The following is a 13,777-nucleotide window of genomic DNA, read 5'->3' as shown; positions in this document are numbered from 1 at the left end:
AAAGGGACTCAGTCTGTCCAAGAATGACTCATTCCAAATAAAGAATAGGTGGCCTAATTTCTGTCCCTTTTGAGGGAATCTGTATTTTGACCAGGAGATGATTATCTTAACCTAGCCATTCTCAATCAGGGTTGACTTTGCCTCAACCAAAGAGGTTTATGATGGAATCTGGGGACATTTTTGATGGTCATGGCTTGGGGAGGAAGGTGCTTTAAGGGCATCTAGCGGGTGGATGCGAGGGACACTACTAACCACCCTATACCGCCCAGGACTGGCCCACAACAAGAATGATCGAGCCCAAAATACCAGAGTAGTGCTGCTGTTGAGAAAGCTGCCCTTACAAAGCAGGTCTGACACCAGGGTCCAAGGATCAAGCCTGAGTACTCTGACCTACGGCCACTCTGTTCCTGTGTGTGGTGGCGGAGTGGGGAGGGCTTCATCTGATCCTCTCAGGGCAGTGAGAGCTCCAAGATCAAGAAGTAGGTCTTTTAGCTCCTTGCTGTGTTCTGAGACCTGGCAACATCTCCCGGGAGTTGGGGAGAAACAGAAGCCTGCCCTAGACGGACCGAATTGGTACCACGTTCAAAAGGTCCAAGCAGTTTGAGCAAATGGTGACGCTATAGAGGCCCTGACTTGAGCCTATACAAAGGTCTAGAGGGTCGCTCTTGGGAACAGCTGCTGGACAGAGACCTTCCTCAGCATCGGGTCAGGACCCAAGGCCTGACTAGGTAGATACCTGGTTACACACCTTTAAGAACAGGGGCAGCTGAAATTACTCAGAATAGGCAAAGCGTTGTTTTCCTCTTGGAGTGAGTCTTCAGAGGCAACCAGTGCAACCCACCTAAGCGAACTTAAGTCACTGGTTCCACCCCAGACCGCATGACTGCCCCCACCCCGCCCCCATGGCAGCTCACTCTCCAGGTTTGGCAGGCCTGTGCCTAGGAAACCCCATCAGGGAGACCCAGGACACCCAAGCCTACCCAGCAGTCCCTTACATCCACTCACTTGAGGACCTCCCTGCTCTTCCCCAGCAGGGACTCCAGGTAGGAATAGCCCAAGGCCCGGTAGAAGCAGTTCCCATCCCCCTTGGTCTTGCGGATCGCGGTGAACCTTTTGCTGAGTTCCTGTGGAGCAGAGAAGGAAATGTGGACGTCTGCACCATCACCTGTCATGTCGTGTCCTGTGGGGGGGCCAGGGCCCCTACCTCCCCCAGGTAGCACCTGCTGCCTCCTTTCAGAGCCTTCACAGTCTCCCAGCTATCCTCCATCACACGGAAAACCATGCTGAGCCGGTCCTTGTGGCAGGCACCAAGTGATGAACGGGTCATGGCCCACCCTCTGGCAGCCTACAGTCTGGGGAAGATGGACCATTACACAACTATGACAAGACGGGAAACACGGGGGTGCCTCGGAGCAGTGGCATCAGAAGTCTAGGAAGGCTTCCTGGAGGAGTAGCACTGAGAGGAGCAGAAGTGGTATGCATGGCACAGGGAAGGCACAGCTAAGCAAAGCCCTTGGGGGTGGGTTGGGGTGTAGCTGAGCAGTGAGCCAGGAGTCTGCAGAGTTTGTAGAAGAGGCCTCAGACATAACGAAGCAGTCTGGCCAGTCCTTCAAACATGTCTCAAAAGGTGTGGCCCTCCCCATGCCACCCACTTCCAGCTCTGCTCTGAGCAGCCAATTTCCCTCTGAAATGTCCTGGGGTCTCCTTGGTGCCTCCTTGTAGCTCCTGGAGCTACAGGCAAGGTTTTGATAGCAAAGCATGGTCTTCAAGGTGTCGGGAAGTCCCTACTCCCACCACAGCAGTGAGAAGGCTTGGGGTTGATGGGGCCCCCCTCAGCCCCGCAGGGAAGGCCATGCTCCGTGAGAACCACATCTCCTCTCCCGAGAGGGCTTCGGGGTACACAAGTCCCTGTGGCTGCAGGAGACAGTCCTCCCAGTGAGCAGAAAGAAGCAGAAGCATGCTGCCCCAGAGGTGGACAGAGCCAAGGCTGCTGCTCCTGCCCTGGTTTTGTGAGCTGTGCCCCTGCACGCTTCTGGCAAACTCCCCTTCTGCAAAGGCCAACTGGAGTGGCCCTTCGCTGCTGAGATGCCCTAGCACTGTGGTTATGGATGCAGCTTACGAGATCTGGCTTCCTTGTCAGAGTCCCACCTTCTCCACTGACGAGCTGGAGGACTGTGGGCCTGCCATTTAATATCTGTGCTTCCCTTTCCTCAGCTGTAAAATGTGGATAATAAAAGTACTGGCTTTGCAACATAATGTCTCAGTAAATAAAGCACTTAGGATAGTACCTAGCTTTTAAAAAAATTTAAAAATTGCTATATATATTGCAACTAAAAGATTTCTCACTGAGGCAAATGCCCAGCATCAAAATATTCTGGGAGCCCTTGAATTTGCCTGGGAGCCTGGCCCCAAGGCTAGGACATTCTGCTTTCAAAGTGGCACCTCGGACTCCAATCCCAGCTCCAGCACATTAGCTCTAAGATCCTCTCCCCTGCAAACCTCTGTCTCACCTGGATTTTCCTCTGGTAAATCCTGTTTTCAGGATGATCCCGAAGAATTGATAGAATGTCACATTTTTCTGATATTAGGTTGAAAGATGTTTCACTCTGAAAAAGAAGCAAAGCTGTGATAATTTCAAAGCCACGGATATGCTTTCACCATGTAGCTCCATAACATAGGGAATAGGACCTTGCCACAAAAGGCACGTTACCAGTTATCTTGGAGGTCAGTTCTCTGGACAGGGAGTCACGGTCGGCTCCATCGTGTACGGGTGTCCTGTAACTTCCGAGTGGATTCATTTTAGAGTATAATCCCTTGACCTAGTGAGCCTTCATGCTGGAGTATGAGCTCTCTCCTTGTCAACTGTCCTTCTTGTCTCACTCATTCATTCTTTCATTCGCCACCAATTCCTGAACCTCCAGCCTGCACTAAGCACTGTGGGATAAGCTGGAAGTAAGAGGTTAGAACATCCAGCGGGTATTCTAGCTGCAGCACCACCTACCGGCCCAAGTCCATACTGCAGCCCAGTCGGAGTCGGGTCAGTTCCAACCCAGAGATCAGCTTCCTGGCCCAGAGGCAGGGCTCTGGCGGGCTGAGAAGAAATCCACAGGGAGCAGGTAATGGCAGGAGGCGGCTTTGGAGCCACCTTCAGAGCCAGGGAAAGTGCAAGAGGCATCTCTGTTCTAATAGTCAATTCCCTGCAGCCGCCTCTCAGCCTCAAGCTGTTTCTGCCCAGACTCTGCCCAGAGAAGTGGCAGATGCACCCCTGCCTCCAACCCATCCCTAGACGTGCTCTGATTCCAGCATGAAAATAATGTGCGAGGAATCGGTATTAAAGCCAATGACCCAGGTCATTTACTTTAAGAGCAGTAGCCCTGGTGCCCCGTGTTCAAGGAACAGTTACACAATACCGTACAAGTGACCAGAGTTGGCCAACCAGATCATGACAAGTATTCTGGGGAGCTGAGGGAAGGCTTTTGGTTTTGGATAAAAGGAACAGACAGCATGTCCTGTTCCTTCCTCCTCCCTGCCTTCAATGCCTTCAATGCAGATGCAGTGTCTACATTACAGTGGCCATCCTGTGACCATGATGCTGAAAGCTAGTATGTGGGAAATGGTTGGATGATCTGCTATCTTAAGTCCAAGATGTAGAGAATAACAGATGCCATGATTGTGCATCTATGATGTGCCAAGCTCTGGGACAGAGACATACATATCCCCATTATCTCATTTATTCCTCACTAGCAATTATACCACTCTAACTGACAAGGTCAGGTTCCTTGGGCCAGGAAGTGATTTAATCCAGTTCTGGCACTGAAACCCATGGGAATTCTACCAAGCCAAACTGCTAGGCAAACAGAGCTCAGAGTCTAGCTCTTGAGGGAACAAAGCTGCTAGACCTTACAGGAACACTGTGTACAGGGCAGACTAGGGCCTCCGCATCATCAGGCGAAGTCCTAACCTCCCACGCCTGTGGTCCCAGCCAGGCAGAGAGCCTAGCTCTCTACCCAGCTCAGTGCCCAGAGCAGTGTCCCCAGTCTGAAGACACTTGTCACAGAGGGAACAAAAGATGATTTATAGGTGATGTCTGGACATGTTAAAAGACAGGACATCTGGAGGAAAAGTTGTTCTCTTTTCAGTTTCCTTCAATTTTTATAATAATCATGCCAAGGAGAAAGGCAGCTTCCACCATACCTTTAAATCCTTTCCACTGTGCTAGTGTCCTTTGGCCAGGGAGCAGGGAGCCTAAAAGTGTTCCGTTTTCTTTAAGCTCTACACCCAACATGGGACTTGAACTCATGACCCAGAGATCAAGAGTCACAGCTTTACTGACTGAGCCATCCAGGTGCCCCAAAGGGTTCCATTTTCATTTGCAGTACTTTTTAAATGTAAAACAAGTCAGCTTTGGGGGACACCCAGCTGGCTCAGCCAGTAGAGCTGCGACTCTTGATCTCTGGGTCAGGAGTTCAAACCCCCCATTGGGCACAGAGCTTACTTCAAAACAAAACAAAACAAAAAAGCCTGTTTTATTGACTTGGTTGGCATTTTATGAGATGTGAACATGTTTTGATCTATTCTAAATCATGGAAGAGTTCCATTATTGGCATAACAACTGTTGCTGTGCGGTTCGTTTTGCACTCCTACTACTCTGTGCTAAAAAAGGACCCTGTAAGTTTCAGAATAAAAAATCCACTTCTACTGCTTTGAGGGAAAAGCAAGGTGACCCTCAGGTAGGTTTCAACACAGCCGGCGTGTCAGCCCTACAGCACCCTCTCCCTCACTCTCTCGCTTCACTCCAGACTCCCATTACCCAGCTCACTAACAAAAAGGCTTGTTTCTGTAGACCGTGGACTTAAAACGTTGGCTCGGGTCTTTCTAAACGTGGATTAAAAAGCAGTACCACTGGGTGCCTGGGTGGCTCAGTGGGTTAAGGCCTCTGCCTTCGGCCCAGGTCGTGATCTTGGGGTCCTGGGATCGAGTCCCGTGTCGGGCTCTCTGCTCAGCGGGGAGCCTGCTTCTCCCCCATCTCTCTCTGCCTCCTTGTCATCTCTCCCTGTCAAATAAATAAATAAAATCTTAAAAAAAAAAAAAAAAAGGCAGTACTGCTGGTATTTAGAGCTGCTTCTGCCTGGCCTGCCCTAAGCAAAAGCCCAGCAGACAGCAGGTGGAATGTGCGGTGGGATGTGCGGTCAGTCGCGGTCGGCTGCGTTCAGTTGTTTCCGAGAGGGTCGTGATGGACACGTGGAAAGGAGTAACAATGTAAAGATAAATAATGAAGATGGTAGTAAAGTGCCATCAACAGTCAAAATGAGAATATAGCACTGGATCAGGGAAAGGGACGCACACCCTGGACCAGGAAAGCTGATTCAGGTTTTCCCACTGGCCATAATATAAACTTGGCCTGTGGGGCAAATTTCCTTAGGCTATTGAATTTAAAGGAAAAATATTAAATAGCAGTTTGGGGCACCTTTTGGCCACTGAGGATGGAGCCCATCACACTCGGGGTTTGAAAGCCCCACTGTCAACACTGGCTTCCCCTTCATCCCTGTTCCCATGCCCCGCTCAGAGGTAGTTCCTTTGGCATGTTTCAATAAGTACCTTTTTTTTTTTTTTTTTTAAAGGGAATCCTTTTTTTTTTTAAGATTTTATTTATTTGACAGAGAGAGATGACAAGTAGGCACAGAGGCAGGCAGAGAGAGGGAGGAAGGGAAGCAGGCTCCCTGAGATCATGACCTGAGCCGAAGGCAGAGGCTTTAACCCACTGAGCCACCCAGGTGCCCCTCAATAAGTACCTTTTTATTGAGGTACTTCACTCCCTCAATATTATTGATATTATTGATTGAGGGAAAGTATCAAATACTGAGGTATTGAAGGAATATTTGAATTTACGTCAATATCAAATATTACTGATATTGACACAGCACTGAGTATACTCAGTATACTGTATACAGTATACTAATTTCTCTCAAAATTATTGATTCCCTCAATACTGAGGGAATCAATTGAGGGAAAGTATATATAAAATACTCCCCCATAACCACTTTTAAGTGTGCGGTTCTGTGGCATTCTGTACACCCATGGTTGTGCAACTGTCACCACCTTCCATCCCTGGAACTTTTTCATCCTCCCCATCTGACATTCCACCCATTAAACACAAACTCCGCGTCCCCGCTGCCGCCATCTGACCATCTCTGAATCTGTCTAGCCCAGGGACCTCATGTAAGTGGAATGCATTGGTCTTAAAACTACAGAGTTGTTTTATGTATGCACCTGTCTTAAATGTGCACACAGATTATTCTACACATACTGTGGCCTTTTTATTTTGCTTCACCCAATATTTTATTTTTTTTTATTAACATATAATGCATTATTTGCTTCAGGGATACAGGTCTGTGAATTGTTAAGTCTTACACAATTTACAGCACTCAACCATAGCACATACCCTCCCCAGTGTCCATCACCCAGCCACCCCATCCCTCCCAGCCCCCTCCTCTCCAGGAATCCTCAGTTTGTTTCCTGAAATTAAGAGTCTCTATGGTTTGTCTCCCTCCCTGGTCCCATCTTATTTCATTTTTTACCCTCCCTTTTCCCCATGACCCCCGCCCCTCCCTGCCCTGCCTCTCAGATTCCTCATATCAGGGAGATCATATGATAATTGTCTTTCTCTGACTTAGTTCGCTTAGCATAAGACCCTCCATAAGACCTCGAATAGCCAGAGGAATGTTGAAAAAGAAAACCAAAGTTGGCAGCCTCACAATTCTGGACTTCAAGCTCTATTACAAAGCTGTCATCAAGACAGCATGGTACTGGCACAAAAACAGACACATAGATCAATGGAACAGAATAGAGAGCCCAGAAATGGACCCTCAACTCTGTGGTCAACTCATCTTCGACAAAGCAGGAAAGAATGTCCAATGGAAAAAAGACAGCCTCTTCAATAAATGGTGTTGGGAAAATTGGGACAGCTCCATCCAGAAGAATGAAACTGGACCATTTCCTTACACCACACACAAAAACACACTCAATACTATTTTAAGATCTGCCCCTCCTGACAAATGGTTCACTGGTCGGTTTTCTCCACCACGGGTGATGGAGCCTTGGGTTAGCTCTAGCGCCCCCCTGTGGTCGCAGGTGGATTTATCGGGGCAGCATGGGGTTTTCCAGAATGGCCCAAGTCTGAGGTCCCTGGCCCACGACACCCCCGGCCCCCGCCACCACCACCTCCCCAGCAGCACTGCCCTCATCACAGCTCTGGGGAAAAACAAGAGTCTCAAATGCCACGGAGAACTTGGGCATAGCCTCAAAGTACTGGCCCGTATATCTGGCACAATGCTCTCTGGGTTTGACATTGGCTGACTCTTAATTGGTATTATTTTATTATATTCTAATCGTGGCTGAAAATTTCCAGAATGTTATGTTGAAAGGACAGGCCTGGCAATGTCCTGTCAGACCTAATCAGGACACCTGAAAGGATCTTAGTCTTTAACTGCTGGTGTGCAAATACATGCTAATTAATTAAGTCAGGCAGAGGGCAAGTCGGCTTGGAAACAGCACTTAGCAGGTTAAGTCGAGGCCTGCATTTCAGAGTGAGAAAAGGACATTTCTGCCATCACTGGCTTTTCCCTGGCAGTCCTGGGACCCAGCCCCATGCACTCGCAAGTGGGCTCAGCATTCAGACCAGGTTTGAGTCCTCACTGGGAGCCTGTCCTCGGTCTCCCTGGCCTGGTTTCCTCCTGCAGCCTTAAAACCCCGGGTGGAAATCCAAGCACATACTGTGGCAAAGTGGATCCCAGCCCGAGGCCACACCCCCTCCAAGCAGGGGGAGAGTCAGGTTCCCCATTTTCCTCCGGTTTTCTCTCCAAAGCCTTTGCAGAACGAAAACCTTGCCATGTAACTCCAAGCACTGCTCCAGCAGCCTCAGACCAGCAAAAAACCAGGCTCCTCCAGCCCTGCACCTGTAGCCCAATCTGCGCAAACAACCACTTTGGTTCACAACCCTGAAAGCTTCTGGTGAAGCGGCCTCCACGTGGGGACAGGGAGCGGCCCCTGCCAGGGTGATGGGGGAGTTCCAGTCCCACAGCTCTGCCTCCCTGCCCGAGGGAGCCCCATGTGCCCAGCTGTTCAAGGATCTCCAGGTACCCTTGGGAGATGATGGGATGGGCTGACAGGCTGCAGGACAGGGAGGGGCAGAGCCAAAAGGAGTAGGCTCTGGTAGCTCAGTCCAGCTGGCCCTGAAGGCCTGTCTCATGAGATGACATGTGACCCCAAGCAAGACCCCTGCCCTCCCATGAGTTCTCAGTAGGCTCCTCTTAGAATAGGTACAGCTCAAGGTCTGAATTCAATCTCCCTGGGCTTCCATGAGAAGCAAAACAGTAGGACAATAAAGCTCCAGAAGATCAGGGTCCTTGGTCCCTTTCGTTCTAAGTCGTACCCCAAGTCCCTGGAACATTCCAGCAGCTAGTGCCCAGCAGGTACTCAGTGATCACTTGCTGAATGAAATGAAACCACCGTTGCTGGGCATTCACTGTGGCAGGTGCTGTGGATTATCTCCTTTAAGCCTTGAAATATGTTTTATAAATGGACATGGAGGCACAAAGAGGTCAAGCCATCTGCCTGAGGTCACAGGGAGGCAGTCTTTGGTAGGGACTCAGACCCTGCTCACCCAGCCCATCAAAAGTATTCAACAAGGGGCACCTGGGGGGCTCAGCTGATAAAGCATGTGACTCCTGATCTCCGCTCAGGTCTTGATCTCAGAGTCGAAAGTCCAAGCCCCGCATCGGGCTCCATGCTGGGCTTGGGGTGTACTTAAAAAAAAAAGGGAGGGGGGATTCGACAGACCTGGGTGCCTTCCTGCACCTTCTTATCCTCCAGGAACAGAATCCACTTGACCCTTATGTGTGCCCTCTTGTCATTTCCTGCCACCTCCTCAATGGTAAGGACTCACACTTCTGCCTACAGAGCCTCTCAACGTGCCCTTTGCTGCATCTGTGCACAGCCCCGAGCCCAGGCTCCGGGGTGCTGGTGGGCCCCAGTGAGCAATGCCAGCCCTCGGCCAGCCTGACTTTCCTCCGAGGCTGCTCCAGGGGCATGGCTGACCGCAGGCTGAGTCAGCCTCATTAACCAGGCCCAGTACCCCAGAAGCCACGACTCACCGCGTGGCCTGACCTCAAGCTACTGGCTCTTTCCCAGTAGAGGCCAGAGCTTCCAGGGGTCACCGGGACAGGGCTCACAACCTGGCCAACCGTCCCTCTCCTCTCAGAAGCTCTTTGTCACTTCCCAAGTCTCCCCGGGGCCCCAGCCCTGGTCTTGCTTGCCCAGGACTGGGGTCTCCCCAGTGGGCTGCCGCTGGAGGTACAGAGAAACTCCCTTTGAATGGTCTACATTAGGACAGGATGGAGGATACATGAAGGTATAGAATAATCCACTTTTTTACTGATGAGTGATCAGTGTTTGGAGGGAAAAGATCTAGGGAAGACCTAGTGTCCAGAACTGGCTTCCTGTTGTTGCTATGGCAAGTGAGCAAATTCTGTGACTTCATAACAACACAGATTTGTTAGCCTGCATTTCTGGGGGCTCCGGGGGAAGACCAATTTCCTTACCTTTTTCACTTTCTAGAAGCTACCTGCGTTCCTTGGTTCATGATCCCCCTCCTTCCACCACTCCTCACGTGAACCCTCACGTGAACCCTCCTGCCTCTGCCCCCCAGCCCTGTTATAAGGACCTTTGTGATGACATCACAGGCCCCACCTGGGTGATCCAGGGCCCTCTCCCAGCTCAGTACCGGTAACTTCACCACACCTGTGAGGCCCTTGTTGCCACGTGAGATACCTTATTCACAGGTTCTGGGATCAGGTGTGGAAATCCTTGGGGGGCTGTTCCTCAGCCTGCCCCCTCACATGCCCCTTCTGTGCTGTTCAGCTAAGGAAACAGGGAAGACCCTGCGTCTGGGTGCCCACCCCTCTTGGGTCACAGTTATTGGCTAGCCTTGCAGAGACCCTGAATTCAGAGCCCAGCCACTCTCTCATTTGACGCCTGGACTCACACATCTCCTAAAGGAGCCTCCGATTTTCGTCTCTGGCCCTGACCTCCCCTTGACGCTCTGGCTTCAAACAGCCAGGAGCCACCAGGATGTCTGACCAGCATCCCCGAGCTACTGTGCCCCAACTTCTCTCTCGCTCCAACACCTGCCTCCCCTCCAGGGGTCTCAGCTCCCCAAAAGGCCCCCTCCATCCAGCCAGAGCTTATGCCAAACCCGGCACCCCTCTTGCTCTCCTCTTTTCCCCATCGGCTCTGCTCCTGGGTCAGGCCAGAGTTGCCATCATCTGCCTTCAGGAAGGCTGCAACAGCACCGGCTTCTGCTCCTGCCCCCCTTCCCCACCATCCAGGCTGCTGCACATGCAAGCCAGAGAAGGGCACAACTGTCCTCAATTTCCTCCCGGGGCTCCCCTCATGTAGGAAAGGACTCAGCCTTTTGAGGACAACCTCCCAGGTCCTACAACAGCCAGCCTTGCCTCCCTCATGCTCCCAGGGATCCAGCCTCAGTAACCCTCTTTGTGTTCCTCCAACAAAACATGCCCATTTCTACCTCAGGACCTTTGCACATGTTATTCCTGCTGCCCAGATGCTCCTCTTCTTAAGACTCAGGTGGCATCACTCCTCAGAGAGGTCCTCCCTGAGTGCCCTGTGTCATGTCACCCCTCCCCCACCACCTTGACTTGCTTTATTTCTTCAGCACACCGGCTACCACGTAGGTTCGCTCGTTTCCTTGCAGTCTGTCTGTCCCTCCACTTAAATGTCAACAACACGAGGGCAGGGATTTTGTATGCCTGTCAAGACCAGATCCCCAGTACTTGGCACACAGTCCTGCTCTAGAAATGCAGACTGAGTGGACGGGCGAACAAATGCCCGAGCCTCCAGCCCGGTGTCCGCCACACCGCCAGAGAGATGACCCAAGTCAGGCACCTCGTACTTGTCCAAAGTATGTTACGGTTCTTGTCCCTCCCCGTCAGCAGCATCCTGAAGGGGTGACCATTTCCCTGTGCAGACGCGGAAGGCAGCAGGCCAAGAAGAACCAGACACCTGTGCCCACCGACTTCCAGGACTCTGTTGTCAGAGGAACAGCTGCAGCTAGTTACCTGGGCCAAGCACCCTATGTGGGTCACCTCGCTGTCCTCACAGCGCCCATTGTACAGACGCACAAAGTAGTGCTGGGTGAGGGGGAGCTGGGAGCGGGGGGAAGACCAACCAAAGCCTCTTGGCTTTCCAAGGGCTGGAGTAGGCATCTGAACTCAGAGCTGTGTGACCCCAAGCCACCATAAGGGCCCCCAACCCTCACACTCTACAGGTCCCCTGGAGCAGGGGGCTCAGGATTAAGGGATTTTAGGCCACCCTCACACCTAATCCCCTGCAGACTGCCTGACTCCTCCCCCCATGCCCTTGAAGGTGGACTGATGTAACACAAGGAGCACTGGACTGGGAGTCCAGAGGCTTGGGTTCAAGTCCCAGAGCCACCACAATCAGTCTCTTTCCTTACCTGGGCCTCAGTTTCCCCACCTACTCAAGTTCCAGGTTTGACTGGCTCAGGGTGTCTCTGGGGCCATTTCTGCTCCAACAGGACTCTGAATCAGGGGTTCCTCTAGTCTTTGCTTTGCCTAGACCCCGAATTCATGTGCCTCACAACTTGAGGCAGCCTCTCCATGGGCGTCCTAATGCACACACTTTCTGTTGATGTGCGGGATGGAGGGCATGTCTCGCGACCACAGCTCCTGTACCTCCTAAGTCACTTGTGGGGCTGGGGGAGAGGGGAGGTCTCGGATGGCCAAGGCCCTGGGTGGTTGGCGCCCCGAGCTGCCCACTGTGGGGCTACTTAACAAAGAGGACGACCTTAGTCCTGGAGCCTCCCAGTTCCCGTTCCCGTCGAGGGCGTCTACCTTGCGCCGTCGGGGCGGCACCCTCGGGGACACCGGGGACGAGAGCGCCAGGGACGGGGTCCTAGAGGCCAGGCTGGGTCCCCTTCGCTGCGCGTCCACGGGGGACGGCGGGGCCTTACAGGGCCTTCCCAGGAAGGACGGAGCCCCCCAGCATCCGTCCCGATTCACCCCTCCGAGGGGTCCGAACGCCGCGGGAGCCGCGCTGGGGACTGAGCCTGACGCTCATCTCCCGTCCCGCGAGCGCACATGCGCCCAGGCGGCGAGCCCGCCCACCGCGCCCCCTTCCAGCTCCTCCTCCCCCGGTTCCCCCCACGACACTGACCATAGTGACCGGAGCCGTCGGGCCAGGTCCCAACCCCAGCGAGGAGCGATCCGGTGCGGGAGGGCGCCACGGAAGCCACGGGCTGGCTCCGCCGTTGGGTCGGGCGGCGGGGGCCTCGAGGGCGTGGGGGCGAGCGGCGAATACACCCGACCGCTCCGCAAACCACAGGTTAGACCTCCACTGTGTCCCAGCAAGACACACGCCCCGCGATTGACGTCTGAAGTGGGCAATCAGAAGCCGGGACACAGGACGTCACAGAAAGTGGGTGGGACTTCACGCGCCTTCAGCCTATGCTTTAGGGTTCATTTGACAGGGTGCCACCCCCTTTTAAAGACACAGAAAGCTTTTAACTGGCAAAGGAGTTAGCCCAACCCAGAAAGACAGGTCTTCATTCGTAAAGGCTGATGGGCTTTTGACCAAAACTGCAAATTGAGGTCTTCTGAAAGATCAGTTGGCTCTCATTAATTCCTAAACAAGGCCACGTTTAAATATAGTTTGTTCAAGATCAGAGGACAGGTGCTTAGGGAACACGTGCCCAATAACATTAAGTAAACTGCCTGCCCTTCTGTAACTTCTAAATAATGTTTTACCCACTTCCAACTCATGAATCAGTAGGTTACCAGGCACCCAATTAATGGTTGTTGAATGAATGAATTTCCAGGATCGTTGATGCTGTGCCTCTGAAATTGTATGGCTATCTATGTATGGCACAGACGTGAGTCAGGTTTGGTGACTCAGCCTGCATACAAGCTCATTATTACTGAACATCAAACACGGGAATATGTCTCATTCAAACATTCATTCACCAGCCCTCAACCCCTGGAGGAGATGCTGTGGTTGGGGGCGGGGAGGGTTTCTGGGGAAGGGGTTGCCTTTGCCCCCTTCCAATCCAATGCCCATTGCATGTGCCCATTTTACAGGTGTTAATACTTCCAGGTGCGTGTAGTAAGCAATTGCCCATTCCCACACTCGCTGTCCCGCCCCAGGCATCAGGCTTGACTCTTGGACAAACATCTGTCTTCCAAGTGCATATCATTTAATATGATGGGGAATTTGGGGGTTAATCGTGGCTCAAGGAGCAAGAACAACAAAGACTAATTTTTATTGAGTCCTCACTGTGTACTGAACACTGTCCTCAACTCTCAACCTGTATTATCCTACTTAATGTTCTCACAACTAATTTATGGGGATAGGTCCTATTATTACCATCCCTATTATCCCTGTTTTACAGATGAGGAAACTGAGGCACAGGACTATTAAGGTACTTGCCCAAATTCGCCTAGCATGCAGTGGGATTCAATCCCAGGCAGCCTGACTCTGGCAGAGTCTAGAGCTAGTCCAGGGCCCAGTGTTCCCTGTGAACCCCAGCTCAGTGCTCTGTTTTTTTTTTTTTTTTAAGATTTTAATTATTTATTTGAGAGAGAGAGAGAGAGAGAACGCAGGAGCACAGGTGGGGAGGAGAGAGAGAAGCAGACTGCCAGTCACTGCTGTGTGGCCTCAGGTGACTTCCAGGCCCTCTCTGGGC

General features: G+C 52.0%; 1 protein-coding gene across 3 annotated transcripts in view; it reads right to left on the bottom strand.

The window, feature by feature from the left end:
* OTUB2 (OTU deubiquitinase, ubiquitin aldehyde binding 2) overlaps window positions 1-12,453 on the bottom strand; it is a 39,627-nt gene extending 27,174 nt beyond the window's left edge. For 2 of the 3 annotated variants that reach the window (XR_007128469.1, XM_047735379.1), the window contains exons 1-3: window positions 12,253-12,453; window positions 2,511-2,606; window positions 1,006-1,124 (exon numbers count right to left, since the gene is read on the bottom strand). Coding sequence is in view for 2 of the 3 variants with exons in the window: in XM_047735379.1 (XP_047591335.1) it covers window positions 1,006-1,124; window positions 2,511-2,606; window positions 12,253-12,255 (218 nt within the window). In the remaining variant the exon portion in view is untranslated. Of the gene's footprint in view, window positions 1-1,005; window positions 1,125-2,510; window positions 2,607-3,001; window positions 3,191-12,252 lie in introns of those variants that run through there. The other variant, XM_047735380.1, reaches the window with a different exon arrangement.
* Between the last annotated feature and the right edge of the window lie 1,324 nt (window positions 12,454-13,777).

This window comes from Lutra lutra, chromosome 7, assembly GCF_902655055.1.
Source record: "Lutra lutra chromosome 7, mLutLut1.2, whole genome shotgun sequence".
NCBI classification, from domain to species: Eukaryota; Metazoa; Chordata; class Mammalia; order Carnivora; family Mustelidae; genus Lutra; species Lutra lutra.
Note: the sequence above shows the minus strand (reverse complement) of the source record. Positions and strands in the feature narration are given on the sequence as shown.